Source organism: Elaeis guineensis, chromosome 15, assembly GCF_000442705.2.
Source record: "Elaeis guineensis isolate ETL-2024a chromosome 15, EG11, whole genome shotgun sequence".
NCBI classification, from domain to species: Eukaryota; Viridiplantae; Streptophyta; class Magnoliopsida; order Arecales; family Arecaceae; genus Elaeis; species Elaeis guineensis.
This window is the reverse complement of record NC_026007.2, coordinates 65,503,204-65,522,263: the sequence shown is the minus strand read 5'-3', so window position 1 is coordinate 65,522,263 and position 19,060 is coordinate 65,503,204. Positions and strand designations below refer to the sequence as shown.

Below are 19,060 nucleotides of genomic sequence, written 5' to 3'. Positions count from 1 at the left end.
CTTATTCTCTCTATAAACTCCTCGTGCTTTATTTGGGGAACAAAATAAATTGTCAATTAGCATTGTAGTTTTGCTCTTATTATTCCAATCTTTCATATAATACAAGAAATGAATCTTTGAAGTTCTATTTAAGCAATGACTCTTGATTAAATTATGGCAACCAATTATTAAAATAAATATGAGGTTTAAGCTGCACTTTTTTCTTTTTCTTTTTTTTTTTTTTGAGTAAAATGGGAACAAAATCTACCTCAATTATTAGAAGAACAAAGAGAATCACAAGAAGGATGGAACATCAAGCTTCCACCATGATAAAGATTTAAGATTAAACACTTGGGTCTATGTAAAAGCTTATAGTCCTACAATGAAGAATCAGCTGCGTTCAACTTGATGCAAACGGAAGAGCTAAGAGTTTTTTTTTAACATGTTGAATTGTTGAAATCTCTCTTTTGCACTGGACAAATTATTAGTTGGAGCGGAGCTGATGGACCAATCCAACCCGGCTAAAGAAGACAAAGGGGGGACATGAGAGCTGGAGGGGTCTCTTTAGTTTTTTGGTTGGACTAGCCCATCAGCTCAGTGATGGATCTGATCCGACCTAAAAAAATTTTCTTGCACAATGTTTCTCACGTTTGACTATAATAAAACCACAATCATGTTGCTCAAATTTTGTTTCCATGGCTCAGATCCAACAATTGATCCTGTTCGAAAGTTTAACTCATCAAGATCTTTGTTTCAGTTTAAACTTATGTGTGGATAGATCCAGTCTGTCCGAATCAAATAATGTGAGTTGGATAAGCAAGCAAAAGGTATCTATTGTACTAAAGGTGGGTCATAGTCACTGACCTTTACGCCATAGCCGATATAAGGGCTGTCTGTGTTTGGTCCACATCATCGTACCATCAGATAAGAGCACCCATGTGGACCGAAATGATCTCCCTGCAATGTGTTTGGCTGGGTAGGGACACCCCCCCGCCCCTACGTGGTGCCCTCAACTGGCTTTTTGGACGTCTTGTGGGGAAGGTAGTTTCTAAGAAGAGCTCCATTGGTGACACTAGTAATTGATGAAACCGTCTCTACTCATTGCCACGGCACTTCCATGGATCATCCACTAGCAACCACATCAGACAGCTTCTCTTGGGTTTGCAACTCTAGCACTCAGTCTCAAGCGTCCAGTTTCTCTGGAGGAGTATATCGATGGCATCTCTCCTATGTGCGCAGGTTGGAGGGTCATGCCGAGTGAAGTAACCACATCCTTTGTTGACATGTATCACTAAATTGGGCAAAATCAGAGGGGAGAAAAAAAAAAAAAAAGAGGAGGGGAAAGCATAGCAAGGGCTTCAACGTGTCATATATGTGAAGCCACCAAAGATGCTAAGGCTTTTTCACCAAAAAACAAAAAAAAAAAGATGCCAAGGCTTGGGCCACAATTGTCTAAGAAGTCCGGAGTGGAGCTCTTCCTCTATGGTCGCATGGATGGACAAAAACTATATGAGGACATGCCAGAGCTTTGGCTCGATTCTATGCCAATCTCTTGTTAATTTTTTTGCTATTGCTCTCTGTCACTGCATCTCTCGATCATAATGTTGGCCACCTGAGGGTTATTTATACTGCTTCTCTCTTTCTCCATTGTCGCAAAGTACCCTTTGGTTCAAGTGGAGAGGAGATAATCACGTGACATACACATGAGTAATTTTGCCAAAATAGAGACCATCAAGATGTAGAGTGGGGCAGTTTAGAGATTTTAGAAATTTTAGACACGAGCCTTTTAAAAGAGATAGATAGAAAGACTAGTTTGGAATAGAAAGATAACTCGATAGATTGGGAGGAGGTCTTAAGTATGACTCAGACAAAGCACCAGAGATGCAAGTATATTTTCCCTATTTTATTTGTTGAGTAATGCTATAGGGCTCCCGTTACATGCATATGATCAATTCTCTTACCATGTGGCAAGAGGAAATTAGTGCAATTCATGAGATTTGTTGTACAACAGGGGATAAATTATATAGGAGTTGGTTGATTATCAGCGATGCACATTCAATTTAGGTGGCTTGGTGGGGTTGGATCATCTAATGTATATTTTGATCAAACAAGGTTTAAATTGGGTGATGCAAGCATTTACAACACTAGCTAGGTAAGGGATAGATTCAATTCCCGAGTTCATCCCTCCTTTTAGAGAAAATATTCGTTGCAGTGGTGATACCACGTCAAATTTGTCACAACCCAATAAGAACGCATGCATTTCATCAAATGCCATATATTTCATCGATTTTTGTAAATGATGCTCCACACTAGCCATCAATACTAGTCATCGATTCTCGACTTTTGATTGGATTGCGATAAATTTGACGTGGTATCACCATTGGAATGAATATCTTCTCTTCCTTTTAATCTCGGATTGTACTAAGCCTTGACTCTGTGGGCAACGGCTTGACCTATTAATGTTTCAACCAGTAAAAATATTTATTGTTATTTACCCAACTTGAGTCTGAATGAATTAAAACTAAAAAAAAGATGGCTATTAATATGATTTTTATTAGCCACTATTTAAAAAAAATAATGAAAAAATTTTTATCCATATTAATCTGATTAATTTTTTCTTTATTTTGACCAAACGGTTTGTATAATTGGATACAAGCTAGGACTGTTAGCAGCTATGATATGCTCCGATTTGCTTCGATTTGACATACTCATATCTAAATATATAAAAAAATTATAATAAAAATTTAATTTTTAGTGATAGATATTAACCATAACCGTAACTGTAACGTGTAAACGGGTATAATTTGGTTATGATTTGATTACTAGAGTTAATTTTTGTTAAAATAATTTCCAACTGAATTTTTTAAAATAATATCGACCACACGACCTTTTCACTCCAAAAGGGTGATGCCCACCTCGTTTAAGCTCGCTGGCAGCTGCGGTGAAACTCATCTTCCGCAAAACCGTTAAATCCACATCCCAAAAATTAAGAAAAATAAAAAATCAAAATAACCATCCCCAAATTTCCCATAATACCCCTCTACACCCCCCTCCCCCTCTCAATAAATCCCTCCTCCCGACTACGCGATCCCTCCCCCATCGGTCCCTTCTTTTCTTTTCTTCTCGTCTCTCTTCCCAAAATACACCCCTCTTCTCCCAAGCTCCACCGCCTCCTTTCCCACCGTCCCACCGCCTCTCGACGGTGGAGACCGTGAGATGAGATCCCATCCCCCATCTCCACCGTCGATCTGAGGCAGACCGGAGAAAGAACCCATCATGGAAGCCGAGCGAATGCGCCAGCTGATGCTCCTCTGGATCAGATCGTTCCGCACGCGTGTTGCTCTCGTGGGTGGTAATCACACCGCTGCCCGTTTCTGCACTCGCTAATCTCACCTCCCATCACCGCTTGCCGTGTTTCTCTCTTTCTATCGTCTGTTCCGGCTTCTATCTTTGCCGGAATCATCAGCAAAGAATACCGCCATGAAGAACGCTAGCCCTCGCACGACGACCAGACGAAGCCCCACGGAGGGCGCTTCCGCCGCCGCCGCCGGAGCCATCGAGCTCCGAGAGGACCGCCTCGTGATCCGGCTGCCTGATTTCCGTCTACTCCGGCTGGTCGCCCGATCGGTGCTCCTCACCGCCGCCATCCTCACCTTCCCCTTGCTCCGCGCCGTGATCCACTCGGCCGGAATGCCCCAGTCTCCACCGCCGGCCGCCGCCGCCGCCGCCGCCCGATCTCGTTGGGTCGACGACCCATTCTATCTCCCAATGCTTCTCCGCGATCTGCAGCGCCAGGGACTGCTCGGCACCGGCGCCCGCGCCGTCTTCCTCGGGGACCCCGGCTCCCGGCTCCCCTTCTTGAAGCAAAACCAGATCGAGCCGGTGTCCTCCGACGGGGAATGGATAATCCCTGACCACTCCGTCGACTTCGTTCTCGCCGCCGCCGATTTCAGCGATGCCTCCTTCGAATTCATCGACCGAGTGCTCAAAGTCGGCGGCATTACCGCGGTCCGATTGAGCTCGGACCCGTCTCATTCTTTCCACCTGCCGCCGAATTACAGAACGGTTTATATCCGGCGATTCGGATCCACCATCGTCGCCATAAAGAAGATCGCCCATGCCAGTAGCGACGACGACAGAAATGCCGCAAATTTGAAGGCCAGCGGAGTAGGGAGGAAACTACTGGCGATTTCGAAGGCGAAGGAAGCGGCGCTGAACGAATTGGAGGGTGTATTGCTGGAGCCACCATCCAAGTACGAGGAGTCCAAGAAGCTGTGGAGGAGGACTAAATACCTTCCAGATCTGATGGGAGACTCGCTGGCCGAGTACCCGAGACGGGTGTTTGTGGACGTCGGGAGGACGGGGAGCGAGAAGTGGTTCCTGGAGGAATATCCGAAGGGGGATTCGCCTTTTGAGATGATAAGGTTGGAGGCGGTGGGGAGAGGGAAGGAGGCGGTGGGGATATCGGAGTGGTTGGCGAGGAATGTGAAGGAAGAGGAGTATGTGGTGATGAAGGCTGAGGCAGAGGTGGTGGAGGAGATGGTGAATGGGAGGACAATTGGTCTGGTGGATGAGTTGTTTCTGGAATGCCAGAACCAGTGGCAGAATGGGAAGAGGAGCAGGAGGACTTATTGGGAGTGTTTGGCTCTCTATGGGAGGCTCTGGGATGAAGGGGTTGCTGTCCACCAATGGTGGGGCTAAGAGCAAATGAAATGATGTCAGCCTGTGTGGGGTGTGGGATCTGGGGTTCTACTAAGAGGTCTATTGAAGTTTCAAATGGTTTTGGGATTGAAGGGGAAATGTTGAAGAGAGGAGAATTTGTGATGTTGAGTGTTGGTTGTTTCTTTTGTTTCCTGTTGTTTTGAAGTTGGGGTCTGTGTGGAGCATGCGGTGATGATATCTTATCATGTGCTTCTTTTTATATGTTTTGTGTATCTCGTTCTTGCTAGTTTATGTTGCGGTATGGTGTCGAATGGAAGTGGTATGTGGTGTGATGGTGACGTTGGTCACTTTGGATCCTTTTTATGTACCTTGGGGACTTGGCTCCCTATGGCTTTGTCAAGTGTTCTTTCTTCCACTTTGGACTGTTTTGAATTTTTGAGCATGTGCTTGTCACAATGATGACTTTGTTTTCATTTATTTATTTTATTTGTTTATTCATTTATTTGTGCTAATAAGGTATCAAGTCCACATATTATTAGGCTGCCATTAGAATAATGCAGCACTACAAACAGTGCTATTAACACTATCATCTGACCGGAGGGGCAAAAAGATGATCAATTTGTCTTCTTGAGAACGTGTGAAATGTGAATAAAGGTAAAAGTTCAATAAAGGTAAAAGTTCACAGCATCTGATTGTTAAACAGAAACTTCATGATTACGTAACCTGGATTAAGTGTCTAAGCTGACATTTGTTACATAATTGGGTCAGTCAATGTTCATGACTTTGTCTGGAGAACAGATAGGAGCATCAAGGCCGGTGTATGCGTCTCCCCTGAATAAAAATTATGAAAGGTCTAGCCTGTGAGCCAAGCAACGTCCCATGGTTTACGCGTGTTTCGGATTGTTTATCCAGCCTTTGGTCAAACTAAAGAATCCAGTACCTAGTAAGGGAGCTCACTAAAGTATTAATGCCACTTGCCACAAACTATATTCTTAAAGCACCACGCAAGCAACTCAACAAGATTTGCACAAGACGTCAAAACATATTTTGATAACTTTCTCAATCCTAGGTGATTGGTATGCTCTTTTGTCGAACCAAGTAATGCATCTCCTAAAATCAAAGCAATGGATGTGAGAGCTCATTGAAGTTAGGGGTGGCAATGCTCAATCGTTTCATCCATTTAACTATATTTAATCCATTATAAATTGGATTAAGTCATCTGTTAAATAAAATGATCAAATTCGGATCTGAATTTTTGATTTGCTTAATAAACACATCAAATTCAGATTGACAAATTGTTGATGTATCCTGATCCAGTTTGGTTCCCACCTTTAATTGAAGTTTCAATGCTACTTGCCATTAACCAGATCCGGAGCATGGTTATCACGCATGCAACTCTCTACCATCTAGGAACCAAGAGCACTTAGTTGAGAGCATTACCATTCTTCAACTTGAACTGTATCTTGTGTCATAAGAAATCTCGTCCTAACCTAACTTCACCCAAACTAGGAAAATATGAGTTCTAACTTCCCCCAACTCTCATACAGACGACACGAGGCTAACATTCTAGGAGAGACGTCGAGTTCTCTAGAAACATCCAGATTTTTCTACTAATCTAGAGCCTTGAAAGCACCCAAATACTTTTAAAAGCCTAGACAACTCTGTAACATTTTTTTCAAAAAAGAAAAAAATAAAAAAAGAATAGAGAACATTTCTAACAATTGGTGGTATCCAAGCGGACCAATCCTAGACTTTGATTCTACCACTAGACTCTAAAAAAAAGGGTCCACTAGACTCTCTACTTGCACTGAATACAAGTTACCTTCCTTCCACTATTATTCTCTCTCTTACTAAACCTATTAGTTGTAAGGATGTGACATTTGATTGCCAAAGATGTGGCACTAGCCTAGCAAACATCTTTGCTAAAGTGGCAAGGCCAAGTCAGCTGCAAAAGAGAGTTTGGATCTTGCAAGCTCTGGACGAAAGGAAAATTCCGACTCCATCACATTTAGCTTTGTTTTCCCACACCACACCATTTGACTGAAGTTTCCCAAGCCCTTAGTTTGATAAATAAAGAACTTCATGACCATTTTATCTTACTAATGTCCAAAACCTTATTCATTTCAGATACTCTTTCACAGTCCAATCATAAGCCTCAAACAATAAAATCAAATGGCCTCAGGTAACAACAAATATTGGAAGAAATCCCCAGTATCTTCCAACTGGTCAACACACCACCCATATACAAAACCAATCAAAACCATTCAATGAACATGATAAAATAGTACAACTCTGCATATGAAGAGGAAAAGTTGAACACATTAAGAGGTACTTGAACACATTAAGAGGTACCCTTTATAACAACAACTGGACAGCTGACATGATTGATACAGTAGTTGCTTACACTACCCAGAAACATCCTGCAATAGTAAAGTTGACAAACATGTTAGTGAGGAGACAAACTTTGTTTTTAGTCAGAACACTACATTATATTTTGTAGATATCTAACATGCAAAATTGTCCTATATGGTTGGTTCTCTTTCGACACAGCGTTTGCAAACTAAAACTATAAAATAATAGCTTGAAGCAAAATCAGGTGAGAACCAATCTGATTAACAGGACAATTCCTATCATAACTCAATTGTATACTGCAAGTTAAAATGATTTTCAGCTATCTATTGTAAAATTCTTATATTTGTAAGTTAAGCCTACATGCATTTCAGGATGCTACTAAGTGAAATGATAGGTGCATAAATAGGACCTTTATTGGACATGAAAATTAGAACGATCAATAAGTATTCAACCACTGGTCTCTTTTTGGTTTTTTTAATTAGTATTGAATTTTTGTACAGAAATAATTTATAAGAAATGGAATGAATGCTTTATGAACTATGTAAAAGTGATATTAAATTAATATGAATCTTCCACTCCTAACTAGAGCATTCACCAGTCCATTTGCCAAAGAAACATACTCAGGATAACCTCTCCGTTTCCTCTTTTTAATTTTTGTTTACATTATCAAGCTCTCAGGTCTCAACTCTTGCTTTCAAATAAACAACTGCTCCAAATTATATCATAAAAAATGCCTCCAGCTTTTTGTTTTTTTAACCATTTCCAAGAGTTTCTTCTCCTTCTCCACATTGTGTCAGCCAAATCCAGCAGCTCATATCACTCCAGTCCTTTTGACTATGAGGCTAAAGCCCAAAAAGATTAGTAACATACAATAAAGTATAAAAAGAGGCAACCTAATGCATGAGGCTCCCCTCGTTGTGAGGTCTGTGGAATGTCAGATCTATGCAGCCTTATCTCTGCATGAGGAGAGACTATTCCCATGTTTCGAACCTGTGAAACCCAGGATATGATGGAGCAATTCCACCGGTGCCAAGGCTCACCCTCTACATATTATAATGTAAGTGCAAAATTTTGACTCTTCAATCTTCACTATTTCAAAATCCATCAAAATATGCACACCACTCATAAGAATTAGAGAATCGATTTCCCAATCGAACAAAAATAGTTCCTTGAATTTTTCTTCATGAGTAACCATGTTTAACTATCATATTTGCTGGATAAGTTAACTTATGATTAGTGCTTCTTTAATCATAATATGCATGCTTTTGAGCAAATAATTTCACTCTACAATGAAAAGCGATCACTCACATGGTCTATACAAGACACCTCGCCTGTGATTTCAAGAATAATAAGACAATAAGATGATAAAGAAACTTTTCACTAGTTACTAGGGTTTGCCTTTATCTCCTTTAACAAATGCTTCATTAAAGAAGCATAGCTGGTCTCGCTGAAAGCTATACTATCTTATTACTACAGTAGAAAAGTGGCATAAGCATCCAGTTTGTAGCTATGAAACAAAAGCATGAAGCAAATGAACTATTATACTTTCGATCAACATGATTAAGCTTGCATAGTACTGTGATCATAGAAGAGAATTTCAGAAAGGGAGAAAAACAACCAGATGGTCATCACAAGTAACAATTATGAAATAATTTCAAAATATCCACCTAGAGAGTAATGCTTCTCCGTGTGATAACTATAGGATGCTTTTCATGTACAAAGGAATCAATCTATAACCATAAGTTTAATATGAGCATCCACAAGCCATTGCAAGTATTTGAAAGAGCACCTTCTTTCATGAACCGAAGCAAAAATATGATTAAAAATGCCAAAAATTGAAGTTAACTACCCTTTTGTTATGGGGTCATACCAACACCTTGGACATTGTCCTCGGTTCTCATCCTTGGACTGCAAGAATAATTACATTTTTCGGACTTTATGGAAAATCCTTAGGAAAGGATGACTACGTGAAGTTCGATCCATCTCCTTTAAACTGGACCTCAAACATCCTCGTCGGATAATGCCCGAGGACCACATCATGCCATAACCGACCACGTTGTCGGACTCAAGCCGATGACTTTCGAAGACCTAGGGACGCTAAACCGTTATAAGGAGAACAAAGGCTGGCCCCATGTCCCTTAAATGTTAGATGGTTATGGTAGAACTCCCGACGGTCACAACCAAACATGGCGCACAACTTAATGCCATTGATCGTCATTATCCATAACACATCAGGGACCATGATTCTCCAAGATGGTTACTAGCAATTGAGGTAACATCTCTCCTTCCCTTTATAAAAGAGAATCATAAAGGACCCTTTGGTAAGTTTTGCTTAAGCTAAAAAGCCACTACTTGCTGCTTCTCTCTCTTCAAGTTTCCAAAGCTTCGACTGACTTAAGCATCAGAGGGTTCTTCACTAGAGAATTTTCGATGACTAGATTTTGGTAGGTTCCAAGGAGCACCCAAATCCTCGGATCACCTCCGACCACCTTTCTCCTCGCTCCTTGTACCCTTGTCAACCAAGCTACTCCACCTTGATCCGAAGCGCTGCAGCAATAGATTGGCGCTAGAGGAAGGACCACCAGCAACCCATCAAAGAGAGAAAATAGCAAGATGCAACAACTCTACCACTTCTCGCCGACAGTCCGCTCGACAAAGCCAGGATAGAGCCACCCAATTGTCCGCTCCTCATGGGATTGTGCAGCCTATACAGCCACCCATGATAGTGAACCTGCAACGATTCGACAATTTAGTCCGACAGATTCGAACATTGATTGCCGTAGTATACAACTTGTAGCAAATGACGAACAACAGCAGCCACTACCGCCTACTCCCCAGGTTGTGCCCTCCTAGCACAGCCATCAGAACCACTACCTAGTTCTCGAGAAACCCCTTGAGGTGCGCATCGATCTGCTCCTCCAAATCGACGATCACCATCCAGATGGGGGTCCAAGCACGAAGAGAGGCACCACCACTCCCCAACCTCCTCCAGCAGAGATTCTATCCCGAGCTATTCTCCATGCCGTCGAGAGGAGGACCTTGAATAGAAGATATGAGAGATCGAATGCTGTCTGATCAAGGTCCAAGTGGGAGCTGAGAGAAAGATGAAGCCCTTAGCTTCAGTTCCCGACCGCCCTTCTCTTGCACCATTCTCTAGGAATCGATCCCAGATCGGACATTGACTGACGCGATTATGCATCCTTGACAACAAGCCGAGTATGACAATGACTATGGGATATTCAGATATCAATCTGAACCCCGATGATTGGATCGAAGGATCGATCTCTTGGAGATGTCTCAATTCAGATTAAGACCTCCAAAATTTTGTTCGACATAGCGCCGACAATAAGGAGCTATCCTGACCTAAGTTGGGACCTCCATAAGCTAAATATCTCGGAAGAAATTCGATGACACAGTACGAGATCAAATGCTAATCGATACAAATGACTTGGTGAAATTGTTATCAAAAAGTTAGTTCAGAATACACCTCGAATATCTACATCGGCTAAATTATAACTTCGAGATCATATCCCATCCAAAAAGAATAACTTCAGATGAATTGATCGTCGAAAGATGAAACCTCGAAAACGAACCAACGATATGAACTAGATCAGACTTCAGTCGATGCTAATGACTTGTAAAAATCTAAGCCTAAATCTACTTACGAATCAACGACAGAAAAGACATTGAACATAAGACGACTCTGACATCAGATTTTGTGTGAGAACTTTGATTACACTTCGGACAAGCCAGCGAGAAAGTGTGCATTTTGACAAAAAAGTTCATTTCATTCCAAAATTTCTACAAGACTTCGAAAATTAAGAATTTCATTACTAAAAAATCCAAGTACAAAAAGTGAAACCGAAAGAAAACAAAGTACAGAGGCTCAATCGGTTAGTAGTCTGGACTTCGGCTGCAATCGGCTCGATAGTAGGACCTTCAACTATGACCGGCTCATCAGCAAGAGGTTCAGTTGTAGCAAGCTCCTTGGCTTGTGGCTGATCTTCTCCCCCGACCTTCACATCAAGGTCAAGTCAATTGACGTCGATCTCGGGAAAGAAGTGCACCACCTGAGCTTTGCAAGTGTCAAAGCTATATCCGTAGGCCACCAAAAAACTCTCAATGACTTCAGCCTCGAACTCTGATAAGGCCTTGTACTCCTTGATGGTCTTTGACTTAGCCTCGATTACTGCCTTTGCCTTGTCGGTTTCTGCCTGAGCCTCCACCGACTTGATCTTGTCTTCAGCAGCCTTCACCGCCACCTCCTCCAGCTAAAGATTCACCTCAAGCTCAGCGATCCTCTTCTGGTGCATCTCCACAAGCTCGTGCTCCATGACGAAAAAACCCTCGAGCTACGTGATCCTCTCCTTTCCAACCAGAAGCTCGGATCTCTCTCGAGACGAATCATCCTCTCCGAGGTCTTTCTCCAAGCCTCAGCTTCTTGGAGATCTCCTTTAAGCTTCCTTTTAACTCGATTGAGGCCGATGACCATCTCGCCGAGGTGAGGTCATGGATTAATTGCAAGAAAAAGTTGAAGTCGGAAACTTCAAATGCAAGAAAGAAAATCGACAAAGTCAGGAACCTACCTTCAGAGGTCTCCAAACGAGGAAGACAAGGCCTTGTCCAGAGGTCAGGCCTTTGTCTCGACCCAATCAATTGGCAGCAGCAGTAGCTTGATCATTTCCTGGGCGAGCTGGTGATTGTGGAGAGCCGAGTCATCTCTCCAAAATCTTGTCAAAGTGATGAACTCCTCGATTGCTGACGAGGAGGGACCTACTCCATACCTATAAGAGTCGGAGCTACCAAGGAAACCAGGAATGAGTCAGATCAGGCCGGAGACGAGACCCAAGGGGAGTTGTTGCCCGAATGGACTCTGGAGTGGTCGGGAGCGCTACCCTCAGGGGCAGCGCGATGATGACTTCCTGCATGTTATCGACCTCGATAGGATCCATACTGGAAGTCCCTGCCGATCTGCTAGAGGCAGGCGGAGCCGGATCTGAAGAGGTCGTCGACTTCATCTTCTTCCTCAAAGAACTATCTCTCAAGGCAGAGCTTAGCCTTTTCTTCAGGAAGGCCAACTTGATGGACTCCAGTGCGAGCCTCATCGTCAAAAGACCAAGGACAAAAGTTAGCATGAAACTCAAATAAAATCATATGTTCTACAAAACAAAGGACTTGATCATATCTCGAGAAAGTGCTGAACTAAGGCTAACATCGTAGAGTGTCTGCTCGTTCACCGATTCATTTAGCTTCGACACCTCGACATCGAGAATTTATGATAGTTCTTCTCATCTCTGAGAAGGACCGATTTTTTCTTGTTCGAAGAGAGCTAAGGATCACTCCAGATCCAACTGAAGCCCCAAGATAAATCCAAGACAACAAAAAAGAACTAACCTTTCCAATCATGAACAGAGGAAGGAAGGCCGGTGATAAACTTGCATCCATACTGAGGACTAAAATACCACCATCCTTTCTCATGAGAGTGCTTCTTCAGGATGAACAACACCCTGAAGAGAAAAGTCCTCAGCTGGATGCTGAACCAATCGCACAAAATAATGAAGATAATGATCATCCGAATGGAGTTCAGAGTGATTTGGATCGGAAGAATTTTAAAAAAATCAAGAATATTGGAGGCAAAGCATAGAAAGGCAACCGAAGATCTGCTCGAAGAGTCTCCTCATATAGAGCAACTTGACCCTTCCGAGCATTCAAAACACGACCTTTCCGACTCGGAACTTCAAACCAAAAAGCAGAATGAATGAAATACTGAGATTGAAACCTTCTAAGATCGACCTTAATAATGGTCAACTTCTCACTCACGGGTCAAAGAAGTCCCCGAATCTCCGCACGGGTCTACCCGACCCATGCGATTTAGAGCCTTAGCACCCAGACAAGGAGGCGACCTTAATAGTGGTCCGAGGATTTGCCTCGGACCCGATTCGGGGAGGAGTTTGCTTCGAATCCCGATCGCCTCGACGATTTTCACCCCCACCCTCTCTACCAAAAGACATTTTGAAGTAAAAGAAAATCGAAAAGAATGAATGAAAGAAAGTGACTGAAACTATGAAAATTAGAGGCAAAGAAACCAATCGAAAAAGGAGTTTCGGATGGAGAAAGCCCCCCGAAGAACGAAAAAACTTGCCGGAATCGACGAAAGAGATAGAACGCATGGCGACAGGAAAAAACATCTGACAGACTGAAAGCTGGAGCATTGGAAACAACTGACAGCCTAAAGAATGAAAAGGGAGAGGATAGGCCTATATATACTACCCGTCAATGGTCCAAATCGGACCCTCGTGCCATCGAATGTCACCCATGTGTCTCAGATCAGGGCTGCTCCATCAGGCGACTCTTCAACGCACCACTACTCTGATTCACCCATGCAGGCCGATCCGCATGAAATATCGTCAGGCCAATCGATATCAGACATTTGGCAATTTCTGATTAGCTGACCTGTAGCGCCGGTTTCCGACTTTTGAAGCCGAAATAATGATCTGCCTTGAGCCGCCCATTCATCATAAATATGTCGGGATTTGCGAAGTGCTGAATCTTTTCAAATAATTAAGGTGCAATTTACGAAGCAACTCATCACATCGACATCGGAATTCATGAAATGATGCAACGATTCAACTTCGTAAAAATGAAGCGATGCAGCGGTCCATCTGAAAACCCCAACAGCTTGGATTCGTCACCTCAGATAAGTACCAAAGACTATTTTCGAAAACTACTACTTCCTTCGTCTGAGACAAATGTCCCGAGCTTGGAAGTAGAGGGTAAGTGTTACGAGGTCATACCACCACCTCGGACATTATCCTCGATTTTCATCCTCAGACAGTAGGAATAATTATATTTATCGGACTTTACGAAAAATCCTTGGGAACTGCACGACATTCAATCCATCTTCATTGAACTAGACCTCGAACATCCTTATCAGATAATGCCTGAGGATGCAGCCGACCACATTGGACTCTACTTACATTATCCTCGACAATAAGCCTAGGACTACATTGTGCCACATCTAACCACATTGTCGGACTCAAGCCGACAATTTCCAAAGATCTAGGGACACTGAACCATTATAAGGAGAATGTGGGCCGGCCCCACGTCCCTTAAATGTCGAACGATTAAGGCGGCACTCCCGACGGTTACAACCAAATGTGGTGCACAATTTAATGCCATTAATCATCATTATCCATGACACATCGTGGACTATGATTCCCTGAGATGATCACCAGCAATTGAGATAACGTATCTCTCCTCCCCTCTATAAAAGGGGATCACAAAGAATCCTTTGGTAAGTTTTGCTTAAGCTAAAGAGCTTCTACTTGCTATTTTTCTCTCTTCCTATTCCCAAACTCCGACTGACTTAAGCATCGGAGGATCCTCCATCGCAGAATCTTTAGTGATTGAACTTTTTATAGATTCCAAGAAGCACCCAAATTCTTCTCGAATCACCGCCGACCACCTTCGTCCTTGTATCGCCGCCGACCAAGCTACCCCACCTCGGTTTGGAGCATTGCAGCAACACCTTTCAATCTGTTTGACAAAGAGATCATTAAAAATCCTTTCTTTTACAATTTATCACAACCCCACTCAAATCTGTTATATGAGAGCACAGTTCATCATTTCTAACCTTTTCTTGCTCTTGGAGAAAATGAAGTCACCAACAACCCTCATATATATGAAAACTTTCTTCTCAATAAGCTAAACCATGACCTTTTATATAAATCCTTGTCATCTATGTCATTTATAATTATAATACTCTATATCTTTTCGAGAGGGTGAACCTTGGCACAATGGTAAGGCTACTGCATTATGACTTGAAAGTCATGGGTTCAAAACACAAAAAAAACCTTTCCTCATGGGGGGTGAGATTGCGTATATCCAACACTCCCCAGACCTTGCAAATGGCTAGAGCGTTGTGTACTGGGCTGCTGTTTTTTACTCCACATCTATATTAAGAGAAGAGTTCTCTCTCTCTCTGTCTCTCTCTCAACCATAATTGGCATTCTTATTACAATAATGCATGATCACAGCTTCTCACCTTTTTACATCACTAACATGCACTGCACATGCCCTCGCCAATATACATCATTTAAGAAACCACAACTTATGTTCCAGAAACAGGTTTGAAAATAAACATGAAATGACCTTCATTAAAATTTGTGTTCGAATTCTTGAATTACCTAGATTGTGAATGTGCACTTATTTTCATTTATTAGGCCCTTAATCTTAAGTTATAGTGCTATTTTATTTTTCACAGCAGAAAATAGAAGATCTAATATTAACTATAAAGGAATTAGATAAGTTATTAGATTAGTTAATTATGTAGCAACTTAATTTATATTGTCATATCATCAGCTTAAATAAGTTGTTGGTCCTTTACAATGGTTGACCAGTGAGAGTGAAGGAACAAGAAAGAGAAAAGACGGAAGCATGTGCATCTTCTGACCTAGGCATCTATAAGCTCCTCTTCACCTGCCCAATTGCCTTCTTTCCTAGCAAAACTAGGGCTGGTCATTGAGGATGCAGTTTTGTTCTGTTTTTGCTTTGTTCTCCTTTCTCCATTTTTGTTTTGTTAACGTACACTTATTAATGGAGCCTTGCTCCTTGACTGGCACTTGCACTTTAAAGATCCCAAGAATTTAGGGCTTTCTTCTGCTCTCTGATCCTTCAGTGCTTCATCTTCAGCTCTCCTTAAATTTCTTTTGTTCAATTCTCCACATAGTTATCTCCTTTCTTCTCTTTCACATCTCCCATTTACTCCTTTTTTGCAGTTATCGCTGTCTATACAAGAGGAAATTTGGATCAGACCTGATCTGAAATCAATTATGCAATTAAAATTTCTTCTACATCCTCAGAACTAAAAAGCTGCATTAGTTGGTATCAGAACATTTGATCCTGAAGCAAATGCACTTTTCTTGATGACAATCAACCATGTTGTGATTTTTTTTTTAGGGTGATATCAACTTGAAAAGGCATGAAAAAGATACAAGGCATGGAATGACAACTGGGCAACCTGAAGAACAGAAATGCAAATGGTGGAGATAAGCAAGTCTTAATGGGATCTAAAGGTGATTCTCTCATGCATCAAGGATCTGAAAAAGAGTCAAACAGATGTTCCATCTTCCTCCTGATGAAGAAGATAGCCACCTCATGCAAAACACATACACAACAACCTACCCAACAACGTGCAAGCAATGCATATGGATGCATGCATGTATGCATGAATGTATGCACATGTCTTCATGCTAAGTATTTCCCATGTTGAAGTGTTAAAATTAGGACATTTTGACACTTGACAGAAGCGCAGAAGATTGTTTTCTGGATCTCTTCCCCCATTATCAAATAAAAATTATCCACAAGTCACATGATATAGATTATATGGCTGGAATTTTCATCATACATTAGGAAATAACTGCTACTACAATGATTGACTTGAATATATGCTCTTTTGCATAGGAGTTTTATATCTGAAAATTCTAGTTAACATGACAATGCACAGTACTAAATATTGCTCCCCCTCATGCTCACATAATCAATAAGTAGCAAAGAAACTAACCAAAAATTAAAAACCTAAAGATCTCTCTTCATGCTTTGACAGATATGTCGATCAAGCTAGGTTGCCATTTCCACATACAATGTATGAGACGATTAACATAAAAGTGGTTGTCTATGGCAACAGAAGCAATGGTGTAAAATACAGCAAATCTAAAATATCCACAATGCAACAGAACTCCATCTTTTTTAGTTAGAACAGAAATGTGTTGCAGTAATATACATTATATGAAATGTTAACACAATATAAAATAAAATGATGGGATTATTTAACATGAATTGTAATATTAAAAGAAAAAACTTCTGGGGACCTTGAACTGATCTAAACTGTTCTTTAACTATATATGGATTCATGAAGACATTGTGCAATGACTTTGAAACGTCCTACTCTAGCTAAATTGCTTGCATGACAATCTAGTTGGCATACTGATATCATCCAGTTACCTGGCCTGCATTGGTTCCTCATCTTGAAGAAAGCTAACACTCACATTGACTGTTTCTTAAGTGACCATACTATCAAACTTCTCTGACCTGACAGAAAACTTCGTAGTAGAAATATACAGATCTCAATGCTGGCTTTTTGTAGCCACTCCATTCTTCAATATTTTACCTCACATCTGAGATCTCTTTCCATGCTCTTCTATCCATATATTTTGTTTTCCCGATGAATAATGATCCTTATTTTTTTTAAGCCAAGAACTCAAGTCCCAGTGCTGCTGCCAGCAAGTGTCCTAGCCAGCACATGAAATTCTTTTGTGCTGGTGTGGACACATGCTGCACCCTGGCAAAACGAGGCAAAAATTAAAAAAGGCTTTTTTCTCAGCACCAATACATGTCCAGTCATACTGAACCAGCGCAAGTCCGTACGGACTGGCACATTTTAATAGCTTGTGATCCACAACGTATTGTGGCGCACATGCATGCCCAATGCAGGCACCAGCGCAACATAACACGGAACTGTTGGTAAAAACTGGTACTTGAAGCCTTGGTTTTAACTCAGCAAACATTGAATTTATAATTTGCCTCACTTGAGCATATTGATATTGATTATTGTTTAGACATGTAGTTTGGGAATAATAAAAAAGGTCCTTTCCTTGACAATAAGTTAAAGCACAACCAAGAGATACATTATTTTTGCCTTAACTTTCAAACTTCATGTAATTTCATCCAATTTTGTATTTTCAAAAATTCTAAATATCAAAGTAAAATACAGGGAAAAAGAAAACTAATGAAAAGAATATATTGACAACTGATTTCTATACACAATTTAGAACTGGATAGCAACTTCTCATACCACCTCACGGTGACTCAAAAAGTTATAGGAATACTTATAAAGTATTAACCAGTATCAAAGGAAATCACCTCTTGATCGGACCATAAGCACGGCATCCCATAACAAGCAGATCTGCATTCAAGTTGGAAGTCACCTCGCAGATCATCTCCTTCGGATCACCCACCACCACATGGGTTTTCACATTCACCTTTTTTTAACAAAATATCCCAATTCCAATCAACATTAAATGTGAAATATGGATAATGGAAGGCGAACGGATTATCATACAAATAAATCAGCAATATCTCACATTTTTCTCGGCACATATCTTCAGGGCATGTTCCATAATCGCCTCGGTAATCCTTCTCTGATGCGCCTCAATTGCCGCTGCGAAGGCCGGCACCTCCACATGACCTAATACCAAAGAAAATCAAATCAAGAACAATCCAAACGAAACAAAACAGGGGGGAGAAATCGGAAGCAGGATGGGGCTAGAAGGGATGGGGATTTCGGACTGGGGCCACCGAAGGGGATAGATCCGGGGTTGAGGCCGGCGGCGATGGAAGGCGGGGACTGGACGTGGAGAACGACAAAACTACCAGGCTCGTCCTGGGCCTCGCCGGTGGCGGCGGCGGCATCGCCGCCTGCGGAGCGGAGGCAGAGGTTCTGGAGGGCCCAGCGGAGGGCGTTCATGCTCTCCTCGCTGCCGTCGACGGCGACGACCACGCAGCCGAGGTTGCCGGTTGCCATGGCGAAAGCCGGGGAAGAAAGGAGACGGATGGGAGTATTGGCGATTGGAGATCGGAAGAAGCCTCGAGCCCTCGCACCATTCCTATATGTATCTCAATCATTGTAGTGTCGTTTTGTGACGCATTTATTACCGTGGATGCGCATTCATTCCCTGTGCCCTGTCGCGTGGGGTGCGGGTTGTATCTTTCGTGCGAAAGAATGATTCACCATTATTTTGGGATATTCACCGTTGGATCGCGCAATAGCCGCTCGACCATCTGTGCGGGCGGATGAAAAATTAGTTCGGAGTACTTTGCGATCTGCGTGATGTATGATCCGACGGTATGTATCTCATAAATGATCAATCACTCTTTTGTGGGAAAGATACAACCCGAACCCGTCTGGTTCCATTCACGCTATGCGTTGGAGCCTGATGGGTAGGAAGTTTGAATCGTCCACGCAATCTAGGGACGGCGACAGTAGGTTTTGGTCAATGCTTAGCTTGAG

At 42.0% G+C, this 19,060-nt stretch overlaps 2 protein-coding genes across 3 annotated transcripts; one reads left to right on the top strand and one right to left on the bottom strand.

Annotated features, from left to right (window-relative positions):
- Positions 1 to 3,071: 3,071 nt before the first annotated feature.
- On the top strand, positions 3,072 to 5,056 carry LOC105058495 (uncharacterized). The gene has a single exon (XM_010941446.4). It carries the CDS (start codon positions 3,460 to 3,462, stop codon positions 4,678 to 4,680), a length of 1,221 nt encoding a protein of 406 aa, XP_010939748.1. The 5' UTR covers positions 3,072 to 3,459; the 3' UTR covers positions 4,681 to 5,056.
- Positions 5,057 to 6,790: 1,734 nt separating this feature from the next.
- On the bottom strand, positions 6,791 to 18,663 carry LOC105058496 (universal stress protein PHOS34). Of its 2 annotated transcripts, XR_834126.4 has the most exons (5): positions 18,340 to 18,663; positions 18,135 to 18,238; positions 17,914 to 18,032; positions 15,446 to 15,780; positions 6,791 to 7,061 (listed from the first exon to the last, which is right to left on the bottom strand). XR_834126.4 is itself a non-coding variant. In XM_010941447.3 (4 exons), the coding sequence occupies exons 1-4, from the start codon at positions 18,572 to 18,574 to the stop codon at positions 6,983 to 6,985; spliced, it is 537 nt and encodes a 178-aa protein (XP_010939749.1). In that variant the 5' UTR covers positions 18,575 to 18,662; the 3' UTR covers positions 6,791 to 6,982. The 2 variants fall into 2 exon arrangements, 1 of the variants encoding a protein (XP_010939749.1); XM_010941447.3 differs by lacking the exon at positions 15,446 to 15,780 and having other exon boundaries at positions 18,340 to 18,662.
- Positions 18,664 to 19,060: the final 397 nt, after the last annotated feature.

Excerpts from the sequence above, each read along its gene's own strand:
- LOC105058495 (XM_010941446.4), top strand. The coding sequence starts at position 3,460 with ATGAAGAACGCTAGCCCTCGCACGACGACCAGACGAAGCCCCACGGAG.
- LOC105058496 (XM_010941447.3), bottom strand. The coding sequence starts at position 18,574 with ATGGCAACCGGCAACCTCGGCTGCGTGGTCGTCGCCGTCGACGGCAGC. Across the intron at positions 18,033-18,134 it reads AGATATGTGCCGAGAAAAAT|GTGAATGTGAAAACCCATGT; the intron begins GTGAGATATTGC and ends TGTTAAAAAAAG. Across the intron at positions 7,062-17,913 it reads GCTTATGGTCCGATCAAGAG|GATGTTTCTGGGTAGTGTAA; the intron begins GTGATTTCCTTT and ends TTACTATTGCAG.